We start from the raw sequence: 26,345 nt of genomic DNA on the forward strand, positions 1-26,345 counted from the left end.
ATTCCCAATAGATCGAATGGATAAAGCGTATGAGAAAAAAAGATACTCACCAACAGTGTGTTTTGTATACAAACCAAATTTTCTTAGGATGTTCTGTTACATTTACATTTTACATGTTTTAATAAGATAGATTTGCAATCACACAGAAATTATATCCTTTAACCTCTATCTGTGGTATGCATTCCAGAAATATTTTCAATGATCCAGTGAATGTTAATACATTCAATTTGTATATTATAATTGGTGTATAATGTTCTTTCCACTTTCGCCAAGGCAAAATACAATATTTGAAAAAGCTCTCACATTGGCGGCGCCTATGGACTCGTTTATTTATAGTACGCCACGATGTCTCGACATCGGAGTGTAAACATGTCGGTACTACCATGGTCTTCATTTTATTTTACGATGTACCTTTCTCTCTTTTTTCTCTCCTGTGTCTCCTTTTTCCTTTTTCTTTCAATTACGTTTCCACAGCGGGAAGAACGTGCTTTTTATCATAACTGCAATCCGTGAAACTCCTAAGGATTACTAATAACTGATTCGAAGAACTGCAATCGCGCAAATCTTGTTGAGCTTCGATTCTGTATCGATTCTTTCGAAACGCTTCGTTTCTTTCAATGAAGTTGTAAATTAATAAAGAAACGAAAGAGAATGGAACAGAGGTTATTTCGGTCCTACCATTAATCGAGGAGATTGTGATGTTTTGTATAACCGAATTTTACAAATTTGTAAAAATCGAAAGATTACGTATTTACGATCTACGTCATTGATTTCATTCTCTGCACCGAAGACTCAAAAAATTCCTGAACAACTTTCGAACCTGTTTTCTTGCATACGATTCATCTTGTTTTTTGGCCCGGGGTCGCTGTGTGCGCACAGGATGAATCACTGCCCTCTCATAAAAATTGAAATAAAGTTTCAATCGAAATAACAAACGGAGTTTTCTTCAGAGAGATATGGATGTAATTTTCAAGGTCTCAGAAATTCCCGTTCTTCGTATCCGTGGTGGAGATTTTTTAAAGTTTTCATGATTTCATTAAACCGCGATTTTGTCGATGTTGGTATAGTTACTTCCTGTAGAGTTACTACGGAAATAAAAGGAAGAAAATGTCGTTTTGATAGCTGTTCATCTTAAAGCATCTCTGACCACATTTCTTATGATATGGTTTTTGTGTATCTCGGTTTGCTTCACTTCCCAGATAGATGTGATTACCATTATAAATGTGTTAAAAAGTCATGAATAAAGTATCTATATTATTATTTTAAGAAACTAGACTGTTGTTTGAACCGCAAAGTTAATATTATATAGCATTTATATTAATTTCAATTTTATTGAATTTCATTTCATTTTGATCCATTTTATCTCATGTTATTCCATTTTTATCCTCTTCAATTTCATTCCATTTCTTCAACTATCTCATTTTCACCTTATTACATTTCTTCTTTTTTATTTCACTTTATCTAAATATTTTTAATTCTACCTTATTTTATTTTAATCGTTTTTGCTTTTCCTTTGGTCCATCTCAATTCATTTCACTATCGAGTCATCTCATATTAATTCGCTTAAAAAAAAACAATAACAGTTATTTTAAATAGACGATATTTTAAAACTACATTTATTAAAATAAACCGAAAGTAATTATGGTTAAAATCTATTACTTTTTCAAATATTTTAAAAATTCAATTAATTACCTTTCGTATAAGATGTATTGAAAAGTGTAATGCACCGCTCAATGTTTGCGTAAAATAAAAATAAAATTATAAATACTATCTTACACGTGATCGTCTTTAATTCGTAACGGAAATACTGTCGTCTGTTTAATGTTTATTTATTCGAATACAATCAAAAAATGATTTCATATTGGGCAAAATGTAATTAACTCGCTGGAATAAATTATAACCTATGCAAATTTCGAATTGCATACAAACGAGTCACTCAATCACAATTGCTAAATATTTAATAGCATCGATGTTATGACCACTTATCAAAAGTTCATGTTGTCTGAAACTGGTATCTCTATAAAATATTAAGATATTAAGTCCAGTGACAATACTCAATGCAATGTAAACGAAAACTTTTCATTATCGCTATGTAAAAAATACACCAAACATTGCAATTGTAAACATTACATACATATTGACGTTTTATGCCTATTCTGAACAGTGAAAAAGAAAATGTTAAATACGATCAGTCACTACGAATGAAAAGATCATTTTTTGAAGTATTTATCTGCAAAGAAAAATACATTAAAATGTGCATTAATTAATTTTGTATGTAAATGTCTTATATAGAATACATTTATTTACAGTTATCTATAATTCATACGAATATGTGAATTGGTTTAGACAACTGTTACGTTTCGTAAACAAAATATATATCAATGAAACTTGCAGATGCCCGTCAGACGTATTGACAGACGTAGACACGATGCGAGGGACAAAGAAGATTGAAACGAAACGTGATTGTTCTTTTTCTTTTTCCGCGACTTACGGCAAACTTTTTTATCTTTGGAGCGTAGTAACTCGACTTCTGCATAATCGAATGCGTTTCGAAACGGGAAAGGTCACTTCGGACTGTCAAACAGGTTCATAATTTTTTCATAGAAATCGAAAGTTCTTAACCAACGTCATTGATTACGTACAATATCAAAAATAAGAAATACTTATATATTAGAAAAAAATAGTAATGAATTGAAGCTTAAAATAGGTTTCTACAATCACAATTTATCATTATTAATAAGACATATGACTTTGTCTTAAGACTGGAGAAGATACTAAACTTTATTTTTGTATATCTCTACGAGTAATTAAATATTATATTCTTTTTCTGTTAAGTGAGTGTATCTCATTAACAATTTAGCCTTTGTGAACGATAAAACAAGAGAAACCAATTCATCCGTAAAAGGTGCTTACATCCAGAGGAAATCACATCTGCAAATAACAAGTACGTGATAGGTGCGTGCGCATAAGATCACGTGGACGCGGGTACTATGAATCATTTACAATGTCTGTTTCGCAACGCGTCGTCGAAAAGACCATAGGCTTCGTTTCCAAGAATACGAGTATCCTCGGGATGTTCCGCTCATTATCGTTCACATCACATTCTAGGCGCGTACTTGTAATTTTCTCAAGCATGCCTAATTTTATTAAAAATCACTATTTGGGTCAATTTGTATCCTTTTCGATCTTTAATTTGAATTATTATAGTTGAATATACGAATGTTGAGCGTTTTCGTATCATTTTGGAATATCGTAATGATTTTAGCAGTGTTATAATGACGGCTATTTCCTGACTCATCATCAGATAAAGATTCTTTTTCTATTGTCAAGGCATATGTTTAGACAGTCTTCGATCATACTTCCTTATTGTCAGATGTAAGTGCTTGTGAAAATTTACAAAAAAAATTTTCTTTTTAGAATTTTTAAGTATTCTAAAGTATTTTCCAATAGTAGAAAGTCTATTTAAAAATTAAATTATTCAATTCTAATAATAGATGGCGTTAAACAAATTCTAATAGTATGTAAGTATATACTTACAGTCATCTTTATCGCGCTCGATGTATGTTTAATTGTGAGTGGAATACAACTTTTTTTTTCTAAGAAACTAGGAAGGATTTCTGCAAATTTAAAATTTAATCGTATTTCTCAGTAAAGGAAATTGTAAACTGGAAATTTGTTATTTTTTCTTTCAACACACGTAATTAGTTACATGAGATTGCAACGCAGTTCTAAGAGACACAAGAACTTGCCTAAATGATTCCATAAACAAATGCCGCGTCATCTTTGTGGGTTAAACAAAGATGCTAAATGTCACCTATAAACGTATTCCTCCCGCATTTGTGCAGTTTTCAATAAATCTTTAGCATCAAACGTAAGATGAAATATTTATAAGTATTCATGTACGACCAATGCAAAAGCAAGAACTTAAACTTATAAAAATTAATTTCGATTACGTACCTCAGAAAAAAATATAATAAAAAAATAATGGAATAATGTAGAACTATTTGGAATAATGTTGACTAAGTACTTAGCAACAAAGTGTTAAATACAATTATACGAGGTATATACAGTATAAATTGTCAATGATAAAAAAAAAATGATATTATGCAAGGACCTTGTATAGATATATAAATTATTTTATTTTCTATTTATGATTATTATTGTTATAACATTTGGTTATTATACTCAATGTCAAAGAGATAAAACAGTCAGTCCAAATATCTTTGCACATTTCAATTATAAAACGTTATTAAGTCTACATAATTTTAAATATATATTTCATTAAAATTGATACAAAATTAATAAATTATTTTTCTCTTATTTTTTACTATCATCTGATGCAATTTGCGATGCAAGATTTGCGAATTTTGCCATATAATCAACGCTATTCTCTCCCATCAGGCACTGCATATGTGATACAACCTGTTAATAAATGAATAATGATATTAATAGATTAAAGTATTAATATATCTAATTTTTTTTTAATTTTATTGTTCATATTTACATCGGATGATGGACGACTATCTTCAATATTGTCTTCATTATGATTTCTCTGTGATATTTTCATTGGGGATTCTAGTTGACCTAAGAAACTACTTAATGAAAAATCTGCTACCTGCAATTTAATTTTGATATTAATAAAAAGATATTATTTCTTGTTTTCAAGTCTTAAATATAAAATCAGAAATTTACCTCACTATTCAACCATTGGTGTTCTCCCTCTTTAAGTATTTGTGTAGCACTTGTTATAATGGAATTAGTAGGTTTTGGATCTCTGACCACTTCTAGTACATCCAAAAAATTTTTTTCCTGTGATTCATTTATTATTATAGGTGGAGGTTTATCATTTTGTTGACCATTATTATTTATAGGAGGATCATTTATTTTATTTGCCTCTTGAGGATTAGTAGACGTTATATCTTCTGATGGACTGCTCACATTGGATATTATTGGCAAAACCCTTTGTACAACAAGACTTTTTTGCCTCACAGTTCTACCTCGTTTACTAAAACGTGTCTTAAACTTCTGCATTTTTAAAAATAAAATTACTTCACCGATAGATGTTTTTAATTTTTTAGAACGATATTAAATATGAAATGATAACGAACATCTAACTGTGTTTTGAAAGCATCTGGTGTTCCAATTTTGTGATATGTTTGTGGAACCAATGGTCGTCTGAAAGTTGATTCTTTCGTCGAAAGTACTCGAGACGAAATCACAGTTTCGTTACTGCCAGAAGAACTATCATACACCTTACTCGTGCCGTAACTATGTCTTGCTATCGATAATAACTTTCGTAATGTTACACATAAATTACTGTCACACAAACTTGTTGATGTAGACTCCCCAATGTTCTGTTCCCGTTGATTCCAATCCCACCAATATTCCAATGTGACTTTTGACTCGCGACCGAACTAAAAAGCTTAGAAAGTTAGGAATAATGTGTTTCTGATGACTGAAAATAACTTATTAAGGCCTCAAACTTCTGTACTAAACATAGGTAAAATGTGTACCATTAAAAACAGATCTCCCACAGTGATAGTGTTTGCTTCCTCAACATTCCAACCCTGTCGAATTCTTTCAATGGTTTCTCTACCTGGAAACCTGTTAAATTCTATTTGTTGCTCTGAGCTAGATTTTTCAGTATTATTAACAGTGGATAATTTTTCTGAAATGTTACTGCCAGATTCTATTACATCTATATCACTATTATTGTCTGGCATAGTAGAATTATCTTCTGTGCGATTAACACATTTTTTGTCCACTTTATTCTTTTTTATTCCCTTTTTTCCAACCCCTTTTAAATATTGCACTGACCCTAACAGATCCATTCTGGAACCTTTTAATCCTAGACGTTTCTCATAAGAATTTAAACTAACACTGTTACTGGTGAGATACTCTCCAAGATTCACCATTGGCAAGGTAATTTTGCATCCTTCAGGTGGTGCCACTCGTAATAATCGAGAATCTTTCATTTCATTAACAATAGCATTTTCTACATTAGGGGACTGCATTATGTGTATAGGATTTTTTCAATATTTTCTTACCATTTAAAATACAATCAGAAACATTAATATTGGTGACATATTTTGAAGCAAGGATACTGTATTATATTTTGCTGGTCTCCACCTTTGTTGTAGAAATATCAATAAACTAGACAAACGTCTTTGTACAGGCAGTAAGGTACGTACTCTTGGATTCATTGATGATGCTTGCACCTGCCACCAAGCCATATTATTATGAGGTCTTAATTCAATTGTTATTCTAGAGGGAAGTTTAATTTCTTCTTGCCAATCTGTGAATAGATTACACTGTTAGATATTTCATGAATTATATTTCAGGTTTTATTCGTTAATTATACCTTCCAACTGATTTAGTTTTCGCAATGCTCTACAAATAGGTGTTTTAATTCTCATAGTTTTTCCTCTAAGTCTGACTTGTGTTGAACCCCAATAGATCAATTCATTTAACTTCAAGTGTACTTTTTCATATATTCGTGGTAACTTTCTTCTAAGTTCACCATAATTAATTAATCCATATAATTCTTGTGAAGTTTTTTTTACATCTGCATAATGAATCATATGCATTATTGAAATAAATATAACATTGTAGATTCACTAAATAATTACCTTCTGAAAATTTTAGGTGTTTTGATATTTTTAACCAAGTTCTGTAATAAAAATGTCTTATCTGTTCCTTATTTTTTATCATAACATTTGGCAGACCTTTCTTCTTTCCCTGACTTAAGAAATAACTCTGCAAAGCATCAAAGTCCTTCCCATACTCGTTCAAAGCTTTAAAAAAGGTATTTTTGTCTTCCATAGACCATAGTTCACAAGATCTTTTCAGAGATCTTACTTTTGCCTCTGTGTTATTTTCTTCATCCTTGGAATCTAAATGCAATTATAAATAATTTTCATAAATACTCAATTAAGTAAAATTTAATTAAAAAAACACAGCATTATCAATTTTGTTAATTTCTGTGGTTACTATATATATTTTCAAATTAATTACATAAATTGTCAATTAATTATATAAATACCTTTCTTTTCGGAATTATTGCCATCAGCAGCATCTAATTTCAATTTTTTCGCACCTCGAACGACACGAACTTGAGTATTTTTAGTATCTGTGGACACTTTCGAGTCTGAGCAATTTTGTACATTTTGAGGTGAAGGATCCTCTTTTTTGGTCACTGTACTTATTCCCTGAATTTCAGAGTCTTCACTTTTCGTATTATTTTCCATTTTAATATCTCCACAAAAAATATAAAATAGCAACCTCACAGTTCCGAACTCTTAAATATTCTGAATCTTATAAGTTATTAGGACAGGACAACATCATAAAATCATGATCAGAAATGTTCGTATTACGATTTATAGCGTTAGCGTTAAAATTCTATCGAAAAATTGTGTAAAAAATTGTTTTAGCATCATCATAACACTAAGAAATAAACGTAACGGTAATTTATTGCAATGTTAAAACGTAGTTATGTTCATATGTGCGCATAAATGTAAACATGACTTTTTAGAGCTACTGCTTGTTGATGACTCAAAAAGGTTTAATTTTTGTATGAATCTAAATACAAAATAATTGAAAAATTGCGTAATTATAAAAATTTAACAATGTCGAACTTCACAAGCACTATAGGCCCACGTACTGTGCGTTTTTACGAACTATACAATTCTGAGCGTGTTTCTGAGCAGATTGGTCACTTGTATAATATAAAATCCGTAAATTGAAAAATGATTAATAATAATGTTGTAAAGAAATATATTGCGAAGTTAGCGATTTAATTAAAAAAATTATAATAATAATTAATCAAAGGATATCTAAAAATATTCAAAAATTTTTAACAGTTGTGTCATCTAACAACTTCACTTCGCGAGAAGACATTTTAGAAATGATTTTCGCGCTGTACTGGCGCTAGCATTAGTTGACTGTGCAAGTGCAACGTTGGGCCAATAAAATCACGCGAATAAATGTACGTGGAACCAATTGAATTTTTTGTTTTTTATGTGCAGGAAAGTCCATCACTGTTTCCTATCTAAATTAATAATTTTCTGTAATGTTGTTCGTGGACAGTGGCCTTGGTAGGAAAACCCGATACAGAACGGAGGAGTGGAGTGTACTTAATTAATAAATCAATCGATTCATTTTAAAAAGAGATCTCGGACGTTGACCGATGCTTTGATGGAGCCAATAACAACGGTGTACCATTCGGTTATGGGGTTGGTGTAATATCATAATTGGTCACGCGTGTTATGCACTCGTCAAATTGCATTGCTATCCCGGTTTTGATAACTGTAACCTTGGATATATTCACTATTACGAGTCTACGTCAAAGGTGACAACGGGCCAAGAGTATTCGGTTTTATTTGACTTGTAGCAACTGCGCAAGGGGGGGCGCAAGGTGTCAGTGACAAGGTGTAGCTAACCTTAAAATGCGAGCATCCGTGATTACTAATGTGATTGTACTGTTCGGGCTGCACTTCTTGTATTGGTGTTGCAACACGGTAGATGCCAGTGGCGGGGCTCTCGATGCGAGCCCGAATTTTCAATCCGGCTCCACTGGAAGCTCACATTCCAAAGTCACAGCTTTCTCCGCCACACTTACAGATGGTTTAGCACAAGCCGTGGCTCACGAAGCTGGTAAATTTCTTATTATTTATCAATATTTTGTCTGTTATATGAAAGTGTTGATTATATTACGTTTATTGTGTTATTTCCTAATTAAACATTTTGTGTGTTTTATTAATTTTGTATTTAAACTTTTTATATATGTATATATGTAAATAGATATACACAGCATGCATCTGCATGATTAATAGTAGTAATAATATTTAGCTTATAGAAAGAAGATACGTTCTGTTTGTGATATTATTTTATTTGGAATTATTCTCAAAGCTTGCTTCAACAGAAAAATATAAATAGAAAATTATTTCTTAATTTGATATATGTAGTTGTTCGTTGGAAAAAAGATACAAATGTGTTTATGATAAAAGCTCATATTGCAGAAAATAAATTTCATATATGATCTAATCATTTGAAGATTAGTCACATATTCATTTCAATAATAATATATTATCATTACAAACTTATTCAGTGTCTATTAACAACATACATTTTTGCATTGTCATTTTTGCATTAATAATAATTGGACAAAAGCTTCTTACACTGGTTTAACAGGTACAAGCAAAGCCCTAAAGAAAAAAGGCACTTGCATAATAAATTACATGTAATCATAAACACATACAATCAAACGTAGGCTGTTTAATTTATTACAGGTTCCGATACTTGTAACGATGACCTAGCTTGTCTTACACTGGCTTCTCATGATCGACTAGGTTTAGAAGCTATCAAATCACTCCACAGTCAACTAGATGATGATGCCAATGGAAATGTGGACCTCTCAGAGTCAGATGACGTAAGAAAAATTGTATTTATTTCTATCTACATTTTAGGTTGTAAAAAAACAATCTTCTTTTTCCAGTTTCTTCGAGAAGAGTTGCAGTATGAAGCTGGATATGAGAGGAGGCAGAGGGCTTTCCATCATAATGATGATATGCACATTAGTGTTCGAGAACTCTGGGAAGCCTGGTTAAGATCAGAAGTATTGTCTAAAATATAATTACATATTTAATAACTTCAATATTTTTTTGTATCTATGTTAGTGTATCTCTTTTCAGGTTCACAATTGGACCATAGAACAAACATCAGAATGGTTGTCTTCTAATGTAGAGCTTCCACAATATGTTCCTACTTTTATACAACATCGTGTAACTGGTGCTACACTTCCAAGGTAAATTATTTTATGTGCTATATCATATTTATACTATATAATATTTTATATAAAAATATTTTATTTGTTAAATATTGTTTATTCTATTTATAGATTGGCTGTGAATAATATGCACTATCTGAGTAATGTGTTGGGAATTAAGGATCCCATCCATAAACAAAAAATTGCCTTAAAAGCTATGGATGTAGTTCTTTTTGGACCACCAAAGGGTATGTAATAATTAAAAATATTAAACTTTTATTAAAAAAATCTTTAATTAATTTATAGTATTTATGTAATATTTTCTTACAGATACTGGACATAGTGTGAAGGATTTAATATTAATTACATTATTATTTGGAGCTCTTATTGGATGCTGGTATGCATATCAGCAAAAGAAAAATTCACAGAAGCATCTTCATAGAATGATGAAGGATATGGAGAGTTTACATAAAGCAGAATTGGCACTGGAAGACTTGCAAGTACGTTAACGTGTTTTATTTTCTTTTATCCCGAGGTTTTATCAATATTATATTTTATAATTTACAGAAAGAATTAGAGCGGGCACGAATGGAACAAGAAAGTGTAACTACAGAGAAACAAAACCTAGAGAAACGTTTACAAGATGAAAGTGTAGGATTGCATGCTTCTTACTCAGATCTGGAAGTTTCTCAATTAAAAGCAGAAATAGAAGTAAGTGGTATACATATTCTCATGTGTGGAAGCATTGGATCTATTCAAAACTGTAATTAATTTTTATTTTACAGATGTTAAAAGTTGAATTGCAACGCGCAGAGGGTGAATTAGAAGATAGATGCTGGTCTCCACCACCTGGGTTGCAACACTGGCTACAATTAACTCACGAAATTGAAAATAAAGCGTATACTAAGAAAAAGATAGCTGCAGAAAAACAATTGCAACAAGCACGAGAAGCAGTAAGTAATCTGTATTTTTTTAATTGAAATATTTTTATATATATTGTTGCAACAATTATAAATTTATTAATATTTTTCCTAGTGTGAAAAGTTACGAAAAAAACGATCAAGTTTAGTGGGTGCATTTGTTTCAACTCATGGAAAATCAATCGATGAAGTCGACAAGAGCATAGTCGAGGCAAGAACTGCACTAAATGAAGTCACCGCAGAATTACAAGAGAGAGTACATCGTTGGAAGCAAATTGAACTTCTGTGTGGCTTCAATATAATTAATAATAATGGTTTAACATATTTAGAAACTGTTCTCTATAGAGGGACACCAAACGGACGAGGTCTTGGGCTCAGAGGTATTTATGTTTACGATGATAAAATATTTTTAACGCTTACAACTCAAACGTCCTGAATATTCAATAATGAAAAACTGATCTCTACGTTCAGATGTAATATACCAAAGCATTAAAATAAATAGGAATGTAATATATATATAACAATATTGTATATATATATTTTATCTAATAATTTGATTCGTAGATCCTTGATATAATTGAAAAATTTCAAGAGAATTGTTTAATCTGGATGTAATAAATTAATGTGAATAATCGTTTGCAATTGATGTTTATAGGTCGACTTAGTAGTCAAGATGACTTAGACGATGAAGCAAGCTCAGTGTACTCACCTTCATCATGTGGTGCCGCAGGTAAGCTGGAAACGGACTTCCACGAGCATTTAGATTGATAATAACAATGCTCAATTTGTACATATTATTGTAACTTTGATATGACACTTACGATACCTAAATATTCTCTATTCTCTCTTTTTCTCACATGGAAGATGCCTTCGAGATCAATAATTTACTAACTGGTTTGTCCTTCTAATAGTAGTAATTTGGGTTTTTTTGTGACATTAATTTCTTGTAATTAGAATTCCGGGTTAACAGCGTAAATACTCATGAAAATTAAATTATGATGCGTATTCTTATATGAATTGAAATTCAAATTTTTATGAGTGTTTTTTTAATTAGTTTGCTAATTGTTTAAGGAAATTTGTAACAGAATTGCGAATAAGTTCTTCGCCGTAAGAGCTTTTTATTGAAAATTTAGAAGTCAAATTTTCACTAAAATATAATATGAAAACATTAACGTGATATTTTTAAATTCTTTTTAATACAAAAAGTAGTTATTACAAAGTTTGAATACAAATATATGTATTTATGATTTCTGTAAATGATGCTACTGGTCTCAGAGGTGCGGATAGCTAATGTCACACATTACAAAGATTTTAATACTTATAAAGTATTTAGATGTTATAATGTGTTGAATAAACACAAAAAATTTGTTCCTAAATAATATTTTACATAATAATGAAATATTTATAAAAATATTAACGATAAAACATTATAGTGAGATTTATGGCGATTTACTAAAAAGAAAATATTAGTGACTTTTTTATGATTATATTTTTTTTACAAGTACCATTTTGTACATTGTTAAGTTTGATTAAAATTTGTTGCTGTTTTGTGTCTTTTACGTAAAATATTGCGTAAATTATGCTGTAAATGTTGTTGTCTCGTTGTTTTGTTTAAAAATTTGTTCAAATTGTTCAATATTGCTTATACAGTTTTTTTGGCTTTTTTCAAACTAATTCTAGTTTTATTACATTTTGTTAAACGGGAGTATATATACGTGCATAAATGACTCCTATCTTTTATATGTTTGAATTATTTAATTAACAATTAAGTTATTTTCTTTGACAAAATACAAAGATTTCTTGATACTTCGTGCTTCCATTAGGTTATTGTTTGTTTATGTTATATTATCATTTGATTCTAGGGATGGAAGAAACTATACTTAGTGGTTCCAAAAAAGATTAAAGGAGCTACATAATCAAAACTTTTTAGCGTCTTTTTTATGTATACTATTGATCCTGCACATTGTATGGAGTATTATTCAAAATTTTAAAAAGTCATAGTTATTTAAAAATTATTGTTTATCAAATGATTACATATTAATATATGTAAAATATGATTTACTTAATCGTATGATTATACATGCTGAAGTAATGTGTGACATAAACAAAATGTTCGCAATCAAGTTAGTACTTTGTACTAAGAAAATACTTACAAATAGATCTTAATTATCTATAATACATGACAATGCAATTAGTGTAAAAAAAGCATCAGCAGATCTTTTAATGAAATCCAATCAGGATTTGTGTGCAGGAAAAGGGAGGATTAGAATTGGAATGTTCCCCTTTCCTAATCGAGATTTGTCACGTTTCAACTGCGTGTTAATTATTTAAACAATGACAAATCTCTTAGCTTATTGTTAACGCGTCAGTTTACACACGCATTCATATACATATACATATATATATAACTCCAAGAGCAGTGTATTACCAGTATAATTATATCGAGTTATTTTTTGCAACTACCTGTTCGTACAAATTCTAAAATAAAAGGTTAGGTAATAGTTTGATGAAAGAACATGACATATTTTTGTATTAAAATTTTCACAATGTATTAAACGAACGAATAAGACCATTATTATTATAATGGTTGATGTGAAAATATTAGAAGGGTGTGATATTTTTACGAATAATGTCATTCTTCTTCGATATATATAAAATAGAAATCTTTTACTTCTAATCCTCATAAGAAATTTATACTTAACTGTAAATGGAACGAAAATCTGAGCCGTAGCAAAATTAGAGAAATTAGGAAGTGTTGTAAGTATTAATTTCTTTTTAAGAATTTAAAAAAGAAATTTATTTATGCAATACTGTTCTGTATGACACATGCTCTTTTTCATCGAGAAACTTGAGAACATCTGTTACTCAGTGATAGAAATAATTTGCTTAATCGCTATTATGCAGAGGTTAATTTGTATCGCAACTACGGCTTCGATTCTTCGTCAGTTCAGAGTATCGTGGTCGTGTTGATCTCAGTTCGATCACTTATAATAATAAAGTATCTATTTCATCTCTTCGTATCTAATAGCAATATATCGAAGATGACCAAGTGCCAAGTGTGATAATTATTTAATTATCACTTTATTTGATAAGTTCCGATAATTGATCAACTATTATATTATTATACGTAAATATAATATATTTAATTTCTTCAAAACGTTAAACCAAAGCAGGAATATTTCATTTATAATTCCTAGGTTCTGTCGCGAAAAATTACCGATCGTCAGAGCGTTTCTTGTTTCACCAAGAATACGTTTCAATTTTGCCAGATCCGCGGCAAAGTGTTGCACAACAGTCTTATATTAATAGTTCGAATTAAAGGCGAGCACAGCATCTAATCTTAATTGGATGATCATGTTTATACCTCTGGAGGTGCAATTTTCTAGCGCGTTGTTTGCACTGTAGAATCTTTTCTATTACGATTATTGCTTACAGGCTTTAATGGACGATTAACTATTATCTGAGCGAAAGATTTCGGTCGTTCAAGACCAACTTTCCCACGAGATGACGTAATTACTTCTGTCATGCTATTCCTCGTTCCTATTGAATTTTTTATTAATTTAAGCAAAAGTAAGATTGTTTTCTAATACTTTATTGCCTCTTATTCACATAATATTACATAATATTATACGTGTTATATATTAGACAATTAAAGAAAAAGTATGAAAAATGAAGCTTCGATAACATTTGTAACGTCAAAAACTATAACGCGTATAAAGTTCCTATTTCTTTCTTTATTAAGCACGATTAATACGAAAGTAAGTAATTAACTAAACTCAAAAGTTTCGCATGTTGGTAATATCAGTTTTATAGAAATTTCTTAGAATTTTACGAATCAAGTTATATCGAATATAAAATTTGCTATAATGTATCAAGTGGCGAGGGTAGTGGTCTTGAGCATTGAAATTTTTAATCGCGACTATAGATGAACGGACATTCGAATAGTCAGTGATTTCTGATTTCTGAGGTTCTATCGAGCGACAAATGATGCCAAGAAGCAAATTCTATTTCTTGGGAGATCTGCGTCATGGTTAAGATTAGAGTCAATTAAAATTAGATGCGACTGTATGCGATCGAGGATTTTACTCGCAGGTGCAACATACATACGCAGGCATACAAATACATTCTCAAATCGCTTTAATTTCCCACGAATCGTGTGGCAATCGAAACGGCTTTTTTCCTTCTATTATAAACTCGAGCATGCCAAGAGCAGTGAGTTAATGTATAGTATATTATGTACTTGCACACAGACACACACACGCGCACGCACACACACACACACACACACACACAGATACACAGATAAACAGATACACGTGCAGACAAGGAAAGAAGAGTTGAGGATTCGTACATTGTCTGTTGACTATTGCAACACGTGTTATGTCTCCTATTCGCCGTTTTATTGTGTACGATTTATAAATCGTAGTTAATAAATCAAATAGCTTGCGAGAGCCATGATATATGAGCCTTGTTTGTATGACCTAAGCCGCGGAGGAACGTTGCAAGATGATCGATTACTTAACCGAGTATGTAATTTTAATTTCAATCTTCTTTTTGATGGACATTAGCTATACTGTATTTGAAATCGAATGTTTCATTTCTGAACTTTTGTAAATTCATAGGTTTACAGTTTTGCTACTATGAATGATTTAAATTCTTCTCTCTTTTTCCTTTTTCATTTGCGTTTTTTTTTTTTTTTTTTTTTTTTTTAGTTGGCATTATACGAACTAAGAGCGATAGTTGAATTAAAGCTACGTACTTGGCGTTATGATTACTGTATCGCAATTTATATGTGACTGTTTTTGTTACCTGCAGACCAAAGTTAAGTTAAATGTCTCAGTATGTTATTCCTTAGTAGTTATAAGTTTTAAATACCCGATGAAATGCGTGAGAAATGTAACAATGAAATTTATGAATATTGCTATTAAAATAATCGGGTCTAGATAAATTATCAGAAGATTTCTTTTGGACAGAATATATAAAGACATTTTTCTAGTTAAAGTAATAAAAGATTAATTTAATTCTCTATTTATTGTATTCTTTTAAGTTTTGTCAATTTAATGCGGTATGCTATGAAGAGAAAATTTCATTAAGAGGTTCATAAAATATTTGATTGTCAAAAATGGTTATCAAAGATTTTGTGCTGTTTTCATTAAAACAAGGGACCAAGCTGCGCTTTATAAGAAAGTATGGCGTCTGTGAGAGGCGCATGCTGAGTTTTCTCAGAGTTAATGTGACACGAATTAGAAAAATCTTAGAAACATAAATTCTAACGTATAGATCGTTAATTTTTATGCACTGCGTTTTTTAAACAAATATTTCCAAGTTATTCAAATACTGTTAGCGAGAAAGTAAAGTACCGCGACAAAATTTATACTGTTGACTGTAGAATATAAAAGAGTATTATTCATTGTGTTGTTTGTTTCTCTTCTTCCTTCCACAAACTGGATTCTGCATGAAATTGGCCTTTGACATTTTTTCTGATAGCAGGTCTAACATTAGTGCATGAAAATTACAATTTGGCCGAATAAAAATATTCTCTAGAGATATTTTAACATATCTTTATAGAAATCCGATAACAAGATGTTAGTACATTAATATCCCCTAGGCATAAAAAAATGTAACTGGTTCAATTGTTTTCGAAAGAATTTCGCCAGTTTTTTAAATTCTTTACTCACTAATATTAAGCTATTGGTTGTTAATTCTATTAATTTATTAATAATTAATTCTATATAAATTTTCTTTAGCTCCATGAAAGTTTAATTAAACTTCTACGTTAACCCAACTATTCTTAGGCTCTGTTAAGTCTAATATCGAAAAACATATATGAAATTTCGTTTCTTTATAAACCACGTTTATCAAATTTTCGGAAAAGCTTAAATCATTTGTAATATATCGTGTAAATACGTACAATGAAGTATCCTCCACGAATTCAACGATTATTATAAATACATGTAACGCATAACGAAATTCTATTTTAATCTTTAGGTACATTGGACAGCCTAGCGTGGAAGGAATCTTCGATTCCTCCAGACTCATCCAGTAGTGACACCGGAAAAGAAACACCTCCAGAGAGTAACGTGGTTCACTTTACGGTCGGCGATGGACCAGATGAGCCGGTCAGGGCATCCAGTAAGGAGAAATCAACTATCGTACGTTCCTACAGCCAGGACACGAATATGCTCCTCGGAATCGAGGACAAGACTACCTCATCATTCCTGTCGAAGACATCTTATTCAGAGAATTCGTTAGATTCGTCGAACCAAGATCGAGCAGCACAGCAAAAGGTTGGTGCAACGTCTGTTACGACTACAAGCACCACCAGCATTAACTCCTCGACATCTACGAGTACATCAAGTAGCCATAGGAAGGCGTTAAAGGAGCCACAGCCATCAACGGTAGATGACGAGACATTGTCGACAGACTCAAACTCCACTACAGATAACGACGAGTTGAAAAGACGTCGCCGGAAGATCCTGTTCCCCGCGTTCAGGAAGAACAAGACCAAGGTCACGTGATGAAGCCCGCTAGTCAACATAGCATACAGTATATCTGTGTTGTAACGTTCTTACTTAACGCTAATTCTCCTGCGATCGATTAGTTATGGTTATCAACCGCGACGTGCACTTAAAAATGAAAACAACTTGTCTCCAAGAACCGGTTGATCACTATTTAGCGATTAGATACTGCCGGTACATGTACATATACGTACACGCATATACACAGATATATATACATGTATACACAATTAGGGAGACAGGTATAACTGAGTAGAACATCGAGGAATTCTTCATTGGCCCTTTGGTCTGAATTACATTAGACATTGGCATTCATTTGGCTTATTTATACTTGATGCTACTAGAATCGGTTGAGAGGGCTTCAAAATATTTATTGAGTATTGTAGTATTACAGAAAGTACCTGGAAAAAAAAAATTGATGAAAATTAGGAGATGTCTTGATGGATTGGGATGGTATTCATTTTGGAGTAAATTCTGCAAAACTCAATAGTAGCTTAGTAGGAAATATTCCTGATTTTTTGGTCATTGCATTGAAACGTTATTCAAGGACTCATTATTCAGTCATTCCAGTCTCAGCAATTTCTTAGTATTTTGTATAATTAGTATCGAAACTCCTTGTAATGTAGATATTACAAGTAACTGCATTTGCGAACATTAAAATCTTATTGATACATGCAGTTGCCAATATGTAAATTAATGTACAAAATGAATGAGACGAATGGAATTGGTAATGTCAATGTCTGATAAGTTATACGATAAGTAATAGTAATAGTATCATAGTTTAAAGAAGCGTTAGTCTAGGAAATCTAATGAAACAAGGAAAAACAAATCAAGTGGCCAATGGTAGAACGTTAAATTTTTATGAGAATCAGAACCGATGTTCTGCTCTGTTATCGTTGCGTAGGATGTTTTTGGTGCCCCGGTGTGTCTCCCGTTTTGCCAAATCTTCGTTCTGCTCGTAACGAGACACCACCAAGCGACGTCCGACTTAGGTAGCTAGAATTTTAACCTCGTTGATGCCGAAATTCTTTAATCATGATAATACCCTGGCTCAGGGATGAGCGATCTTTTGCCTTTACTGTGCACATCTGCTTTACTTTAGAGTAGAATAGAATACCGACAGCTCTCTGTCTTTTTGTTGAATTCAAATCGAGCTTTTCGTGCTAGAATGTTTTTCTACTTTCACCTTTGTATTTTACTGATTAATACCCACCAGCTGTGAAGCCTTTAAACAGCCTCTCTGAAACGAAAGAATCTCGATCTTATATTTCGTTTATGGATTAAATTTTGCGCCCAGTTGTGGAAGCTTTTAATTGCATTTGGAGCTTCTCGCAAGGAGTGGAAAAATTGACGATTTGGGACTAACTGACTGTACAAAGTCATTTAGGGCCTTTCCTACTATGTGTTATTTTCGTCATTAGAATGAATATTTTGTGTGCAGCCAATAAATTTTCTACACTCTCTAACAACGTACTAATCTCTTCTTCGAAGCAGTGCAAATACTTTACTTAGTTCATTCCTGTTCTTCCACGCATTTTCATTTTTAAAATTATTTTGGTGTTTAGTAAATAATTAACGAATTTCTACAAAGTTGTTATTATCGATCGTAATCTATGATATCCTGTATTCTCCATGACGATACTCGGCCTAAGTAATCATCGGGTAAAAGGGTTTTAAAAACTTTCTTTTTCATTTCATTATACTGCTTCAAGAAGATCTCCACTTTAGAAGTATAATTCACGAACCCAGTATTACGATTCCAATTTCAGTCTTTGCTTGAAAACGATCGCTCATTCCTGGATTCTCTGAGATATGTTTTTCGTGCGCAAAAAAAAAAAAAAAAAAAAGGAAAAAAAAAAAAAAAAAAAAAAAAAAAAAAAATTCTAAAGTATTAAGGCTTTCGTTCCTTTTTTCACCGATGACATTAGTGGTAGTCATTAGATATAAATTTTCCTCTTATTCTTTTACTTTTAGAATTCTTTTTAGTCTTCAACAGTACAAGTTGAGCACAAATGGAACGACTCTCTTCCATCAAACTTATTATCTCGTTTCGATTTTTGGGGTATACGCTTAAAATAAGTTGATTTTACGAGCTTTATCACTTTTCTTTTAAAAGAAAATTTCTTTATTCCTGCTCTTACTATGCAGAGTTATTATTACGTTCTTTATTTGTATGGTGATGTTAATGTTTATTCTTCAAAGGTTTTGTGAAATTTAACGATAGATTCGAATTAAATAGAATATTAAATTCTATAATTAAACTTCATATACTTATAATAAGCAGAGCTGTATTCTAAAATAGGTGGTAATGTGTATATGATAAGAGAAATGTTCTTTGATACTAGGTCATCCTATAAGTAATATGATTTCTTTCGTGCATTAAAATTTCAAGTGAAAACTATTGTTGTAATTTCTTATATTACTTCCAAAAATGTGTATTCGAAGAAGCGACGAATAGATGGTTAGTATAATTCTATTTTCTAGTTTTCAGATATATTGGACAGAGATATTAGTTCCTTGCTTAACGAAATTCGGTATAGTTAATCATTTTACCAAAAATTACTTATGGAATGACATAATAACAAATAATCATAAACGAATCTAGGACATTAATCCTTTGAGGTCTGATAGATTTGTAAATAGAATATCGAATGATGGAAAGCAATAATTTTTAAGACTTCTCTATTTGTTTTTCTACGTATGATTTTACGCAACGAAGTGTATAAGTATTACTAGATTTAACATTATAAGTAAAACTTAAGAATCTCAAGGGAGGACCTCAGAGGATAAAACTCTGAAAAAGGAAGAGAAATAAGATAAAAAGCGATTTTTGTGCTTGCCTTGTACCACAAGAAATACATGTCTAAATTACTTGCGATCTTCTGTATATGATAACAAAGTTCGCACACGAATCAAGGCATTTTATAGTCGCGTTTCCGTTTCATCTCGTTCGTCGTTTATTATTCCTTTTATTTTTTTCGTTCAATGTCTCGTCCATAGTAATGCGACACATGGTGTACTTCACTTTTTAGTGTTTAGACGGTTATGGTCTGTTTGAAATCAGTTAGTCATTCAAAGCCATCGGGTCTCTCCTCGCCACTTTAACTCCATGACTTACAGGGCTTCCTTTATACTATTTATACTGTAATCAACAAAGACGTTGAACAGAATTAAAAGATTATGCAGCAATTCTGCAAGTTCGTAATATTACCAGAACTTAGTAAAATAAGTTTTTTAAGTGTAATATTATAAATGAACTAATGTCAAATAGTTTGAAGATGTTGAACAAGATGTTGAAGGTCGAGTATATAAAAAGGAGGAGAAGATAATAATTTGCAATTAAGAAAATGACATTGCGTGACTGACTGTTGTTAGACAGATTGTAGTATTAACTTATTATTGCTTCCCTATGGTACACATAATTCCCTATGGTTGCCATACGTGGCAACGTATATCGATACAGGATAAAGTGATTTCTTCCTTTCTTACCATATTTTTCTTTTTTTACATATGTATGTACGTGTATATATATACACACAAAAACACATATACATACACATGCATGATATGTGTGTGTAAGTATATACGTAGAAGCTTAAGCGCGGTGAGGCTGGAACTCTCTGAAACTTGTATCCGTGTAAAGAATGAGAGTGTGATAAGATTTTAACTCGAGTTTTAATCGACATGTGTCACACGAATGCGTAAAGTTGCTGTAATAGCCAATTTTAATAAGTGTCTTCCTCCTCGCATAGATTAGCTTTCCGCGGATCGGTTTTTATCATTTGAAGAGGAACTCTGCAAAATTTGGTAATTACAAATTTTATCAAACGATTCACTGCATTCGTCGATTGTTAAAAAGCACAGGAAATTTTCAAGATTTGAAAAGCTTCGAAATTTATAAATACGAAAATTTGTGGAATACAAATACTTATTTTTTTTCTTTCTTTTAATGGTTCCTCCGGATGCTTGCACGATTAATCGATCACTTCCGCTTCGCCTTCTCTTTTGTGCTATCCAATGTTTTTAACAATGTGCGTTTACTTTGTCGTGTATTTTCACCTGGCTCCAAGAGTAGTGGATTTCGTTCGCCACACTGCGATTTATGCGTATCCCAGAGCTATTCGTAAAAATAGAATTCCGTTTTGTTTCCTCCTTTCTTTTTCTTACGCAATGCGCATTCCTTCCGCCAGCTTATTGTTCCACTTGACACTTAGTTCTCTCCTCCTCAACTGGCAAACTGACACATTTGTACCTCAGGGCCGATTGATTTTTTCTCTGATATAAATAACACATAATCATGAGCAAAGTGCTGTTTTCGAGGGCTTAAGTCGTACATTTGGCGCTTGAAAGGTATACTTGGACAGAGATCACGTGACCCTTTGAAGAAGCTACTTAGGGAAACTTGTTAGTACTGACACGTTAATTATGTAAGAATGTATTTACAGTTGATATACTGTTGGAGGTTTCCAGAGTTAACGTTCAAACGTGTAACTGCATGGAGATTATCTCTAAATTTAGTTATTAGATATTCAGTTTCTAACGTATCTTATCCGAAGGTATTAAAGATGTCATTTTAGAGAGGTATCGAGTTTCGAGGTATACAGTCATAAACGTACGAGTATCTAACAAAATTTCCAAGGACCTAAAAAAGTAAGGTATTAATTAAAGTAAGGATTAATAAAATAAAATAATTAAAATATCATATTATCGAAATATTAATCATTTAATATGCATACTCACTCGGGGATTATATTTGGAAGCTTCGAATAGTAAGAACACCTGTATTATATAAGTGTAATGGCGAAGGGATCTGATGTTCAATGGACCAAGTTCGATTAATATTCATACACGAGGAATAAGTCGAATAAAGTTTTTAGGCTTAACTAGTAGATAGTAGCAGAGCTAATGATTATTGTCACTAAGAATTCAGACGAACTTTTAACATTGACGAAATGTTACAGCTTGCGAGGGCTTCCGGATTATTGTAATAAATATTCTACCAAGACACACTGTTTACCAGTTGTGTGGACCTGCCAATTTTATTATCATTGTATCATTGTGAAAGTGCATTAAAAAATGGTCCAACCTTTAGTTAGAACATATTTAAAATTTTGTAAAATCTCACCAATCAAAATGGTAGGTAGACATTGTGTTAAATTCAAAAGTGTGTGTCAATTAATCCTTTCGCGGTCTTCTACAACGGAAAATTTATAAATAAATTTCTATCCTGGTTCTTTTTATTATTCCAAGAAGAAAAGAAAAGAAATTGCATTGTAAACCTTTTAAAATGATAAAATGTCTTATTTCAAACTACAAATTTAAGGCTGCAATAGATGAAAAATTAAAATCCCGCCACTTTGATATGTAAAACGTGCGACAGTCGTGTTCTCCAGCAGGATTGGAAGAAATATTGTTAATACACGATGCATAAATTATGCCTCTGTTTGATGCAAACGAAGTAACTCACTCTGACGATTTAAGTCGTTCATTAAATCATATGGTGTCTTTATGAGTGTCACCTATAATAAGAGTCAAAATGCACGAAAAAACGAAGGGACAATTCTATCAACCACGTTGTTACATTACTCCCCTTCTCGTTGAATCGTGAATATATTCCTCCCATTCAACCTGGATTTTCTTGACTGCAAAAGGAATCACAGACCGTCCGAGAAATGATATACCGTCCTTGTAAGACAACATTTCGTCTATTGCAATATCGAACACGATATGTATATGATTACGGAACGATTTATAGTGATAAAAGATAAGACCTGTTCATCTACTCAATAAACGATGGCCCCTCTGTTAGTACTTCTGTTTAAGAGATTCAAACGAACGCAGAGCCATCGAGGACTGTGTAAATAAAGCGAACACCAAGAATTTGTATGAGAATAAAATGTGTCAGCTTGGTTTTAGTGTCTTTCTTCACGGTCGACCCATTAAGTACCAGCTTTGAAAAGATTTTCCAGGTTGTGAATATTTTACGCATTATATGTATCCCTTCTCGTAGTCCTTTTGTTTTATTACAATTGTAATAGTCCTTAAGTGATCATACATAATGCTAACCATTCCTGAAAGTAATTAATAATTTTTGAAAATTCGTAATATAATTTATTGGGAAAACGATACTAAAATGATAAACGTAAATTTGTGGAAACACAATGAACATATGTATAATACCTTATATCCGAAAATAAAGGATATATGAATCGAGTTGTTAGCCCAGGTGATATCATCTTCAACCTTACCACAATTAAATCAGGGTTCGAGGCCCCCGTGGATACACTTTGATTTTCTTCGATTTTTCATTCATTCTTCCTGTCAACTATGCTAATTGCAATGTCTTCCGTATATCCAAATTGGAGGAAAAACATATGTACTCGTGGGGACGGTTTAATAAAAAATCTTTTTCGAAAGTTTCTTTAGAAAATATTATATAATCCTCAGGTTTATATATTGCGTGAAAAAGATTGCGAAGTGCACTTAATTACGTTATATTAATATCAATACTGAATTAATATATTAAAAGTTCTAAAAAATAATAAAGTTAAAAAGAAAAGATTAGGAAAAGGTGTCATCGAAGTATGAAAAAATGCGAAATAAAAATTGCAGATGTTGTAAAAGGAAATTTTTTGTATATTCTGAAATGACTGAAGTGGTGTGAAAATTCAAAAATGTTGAGAAAATAGAAAGGGAAATGTGAAAAAGGGAAGAAAAATAGAAAGAAAAGGATTTTTAATTATGAGTTTTAATTATGAAAAGGATTTTATTGTGATTTTTAATTTAATTATGATAAAATTATGAGCGATAACAAAATTCTTGAGTTCTAGCAAATGAAGATCAAGCACAATAAAACAGATGCTGGTACTTAGTGGACCTGTGAAAGATCACCATATATACATGTTAGAATTTGTTAGAATTTTTTAGGATCTTCTATCAGAACGTGTTTTGTAATTACGAGTGACGTTTATAAAGGACAGTTTTTTAAGATTGTATATATCTTGTTAATGTTACTTGGTATTGAAACCTGACTCCAATTTACGTATTATTAGTAGAGGTAAAGAATGAACAGACGAATGAAAGATATAGAATGCGAGAAAGAAAGAATACGTGTATAATTTAAAAATACCCGTTACTTTGTAATTTACGTATACTACCAGCCAAAAGTATGACTTGAACTTTAAATTATGTATAGTCAATAATTATCTAACGTCACATTAACAAATGCAAAAGTAAATTCCGAATTTTTGATTCGTCTTTTTCGCGTCTGTGCGAAAAGTGCGGGCTATTCAAAGTTGAATTTATTTTAGATAAATATTTAAATTATTCCTACGATGTTAATGTTATATTATTCGTCGTTTTAACGGCAAGATAGGTCTTTCTTGCAACGCGACAGAGACATTTTCCAAAAATAAAAAAATTCTACAAAAATCGGAAGTTTTAATTTGACTTCCGTTTCTTTTCCTTTTCTTCTTTTAATATTATCCAGTCTTCTTTCTATATTCCAAGGGAATACAACAATAACAATTCTGTTCTTTGTAATGCGCTGTTTTATTAGAAAAATGTTATTAAATAGATCGGACCAGACACACGCGCAAAACATACATCGGTGTTACGTCAGTGACGATTGCCGACGAAATTTTGAAATGATTACAGTAAATTAGAACTTTTAGCCTTTCGTGGCTTAGGTCCTTAGCGTTTATACAGTTTAAGACATTCAGATGTAAATCTTGTTTTTTTTTTTTTTTGTTTTTAAATAGCATCTTAAAATCTATCACTGCAAGTAATTTTGTCCGTATTAAAAGTACAGTGATATATTACAGATTTAACAAACTATGGTGGTGTTATCTTCTTTTATAGCTTACTATTATAGTAAGACCATATTATCTTTTTTAAATTAGTCTCTAGCATTTCTTTAATTATAATAAAACGCTAAAAAGTATCTTACATTTAATAAAGTGGATGAAACGTTGAAATGTCCTTTTAAAAGACGAGAATTACAATCTGGAGGTCTCAAACAGCAATAAACAATCATATGGGAACAATCATGCGAAGAACGAATAACGCACTCATAACAAATAAGTCTGGTAACTAATACTAGTGAATATCTTTGTCATTAATTTAAAACCATGTATAAACATCTGCACGCCGTAACGATCTTATAATAGTCTTTAGGCTAGAGTGGTCTAATTGTGACCTAACGATTAAGTTACTATAGCTGCACAACTCTATGGCCGTTTACCATCGCAGTTAATGAACGCAACAATGGATAGATAGGGTTTTAAGTTGGTCGATAAATTCTCAAAGAATTATATACTGTCACGTAATTCAATTTATCATGATTCTTTTTGTCACAAAGACATAGACATACCAAAAAATTATTAGAAAATTCATTCATCGACTATGTTATATATCTTCTACTCTAATCTATTTGAGAATTCATCGACCATAATGATTAATGATTAACAAATAAATTAATCGTTGAATAATTCGTCGCTGGTATCATGATACTCGATTATAAATCGTATTACGTGTCCAGATTTTTAACTAGAAATCGACTCCAGAGTTATGGGATGAAATTGTATAAACCATCAGTCTTATGAAAACGTAAACATATCTATTAACAATCGAACGATGGATTTTAAATACTGACCCCGTGATCAATAGATTTCCCTTTAACCAATGGACAAAGAAACGCTCGAGTTGTTATTGAGACGAACAACCTTAACAAAGAGATACAAAGAATACTATGTCCTGTTCTGACAAATTAAATTTATGCTATTAAATTACATTATTAAATTTATATTATTAAATTAACACGTTGCCTGTCGTGGAATTTAGTTAAAATTTTATATCTGATAAAATTATTTGCGACTATGGTATACTTATATAAATATTATGCATAAAAAAATTTTATCAAATTCTCCACTCGAATACTCCCTTCTGTTAAAATTATTTAAACAGAACAGCATTTTAATGCCAGTATTATAAAATGTTAGTATAAATATAAAATTCCTTGAACAGTCAACGTGTTAAAAATTCTTGGCAGTATTTAATGAATATGACTATTGTATTGATCAATTGCACGCTCTCGATACAACTCGCTTACGTGCATGTGTAACGGACGGTCAATAAAGATCGAAG

The 26,345-nt window shown here is 31.5% G+C and overlaps 2 protein-coding genes across 5 annotated transcripts; one reads left to right on the plus strand and one right to left on the minus strand.

Moving 5' to 3' along the window:
• Positions 1–3,358: 3,358 nt before the first annotated feature.
• On the plus strand, positions 3,359–17,733 carry Stim (stromal interaction molecule). 4 transcript variants are annotated; one of them, XM_017906694.1, is made up of 12 exons: positions 3,359–3,375; positions 8,025–8,652; positions 9,348–9,427; positions 9,494–9,613; positions 9,690–9,802; positions 9,896–10,011; positions 10,094–10,263; positions 10,331–10,474; positions 10,549–10,716; positions 10,799–11,063; positions 11,339–11,413; positions 16,672–17,732. In XM_017906694.1, exons 2-12 carry the CDS (start codon positions 8,445–8,447, stop codon positions 17,199–17,201), a joined length of 1,989 nt encoding a protein of 662 aa, XP_017762183.1. In that variant the 5' UTR covers positions 3,359–3,375; positions 8,025–8,444; the 3' UTR covers positions 17,202–17,732. The 4 variants fall into 4 exon arrangements, with proteins under 4 accessions (XP_017762183.1, XP_017762180.1, XP_017762181.1 ...); XM_017906691.1 differs by having other exon boundaries at positions 9,288–9,427; positions 16,672–17,201; XM_017906692.1 differs by lacking the exon at positions 3,359–3,375 and adding an exon at positions 3,506–3,521 and having other exon boundaries at positions 9,288–9,427; positions 16,672–17,201.
• Positions 4,318–7,319, minus strand: crm (cramped chromatin regulator). The gene is made up of 9 exons (XM_017906690.1): positions 7,043–7,319; positions 6,630–6,893; positions 6,362–6,565; positions 6,105–6,295; positions 5,514–6,008; positions 5,109–5,414; positions 4,693–5,025; positions 4,505–4,615; positions 4,318–4,422 (listed from the first exon to the last, which is right to left on the minus strand). The coding sequence occupies exons 1-9, from the start codon at positions 7,245–7,247 to the stop codon at positions 4,318–4,320; spliced, it is 2,214 nt and encodes a 737-aa protein (XP_017762179.1). The 5' UTR covers positions 7,248–7,319.
• Positions 17,734–26,345: the final 8,612 nt, after the last annotated feature.

The sequence above is a fragment of the Eufriesea mexicana genome, unplaced genomic scaffold (assembly GCF_001483705.2).
Source record: "Eufriesea mexicana isolate 0111107269 unplaced genomic scaffold, ASM148370v2 scaffold5767, whole genome shotgun sequence".
Taxonomy (NCBI): domain Eukaryota; kingdom Metazoa; phylum Arthropoda; class Insecta; order Hymenoptera; family Apidae; genus Eufriesea; species Eufriesea mexicana.

Excerpts from the sequence above, each read along its gene's own strand:
- crm (XM_017906690.1), bottom strand. The coding sequence starts at position 7,247 with ATGGAAAATAATACGAAAAGTGAAGACTCTGAAATTCAGGGAATAAGT. Across the intron at positions 6,009-6,104 it reads GACCAGCAAAATATAATACA|TCCCCTAATGTAGAAAATGC; the intron begins GTATCCTTGCTT and ends CACATAATGCAG. Across the intron at positions 5,026-5,108 it reads CTTTCAAAACACAGTTAGAT|AAGTTTAAGACACGTTTTAG; the intron begins GTTCGTTATCAT and ends TTAAAAATGCAG.
- Stim (XM_017906691.1), top strand. The coding sequence starts at position 8,445 with ATGCGAGCATCCGTGATTACTAATGTGATTGTACTGTTCGGGCTGCAC. Across the intron at positions 10,717-10,798 it reads TGCAACAAGCACGAGAAGCA|TGTGAAAAGTTACGAAAAAA; the intron begins GTAAGTAATCTG and ends TATTTTTCCTAG. Across the intron at positions 11,414-16,671 it reads TTCATCATGTGGTGCCGCAG|GTACATTGGACAGCCTAGCG; the intron begins GTAAGCTGGAAA and ends TTTAATCTTTAG.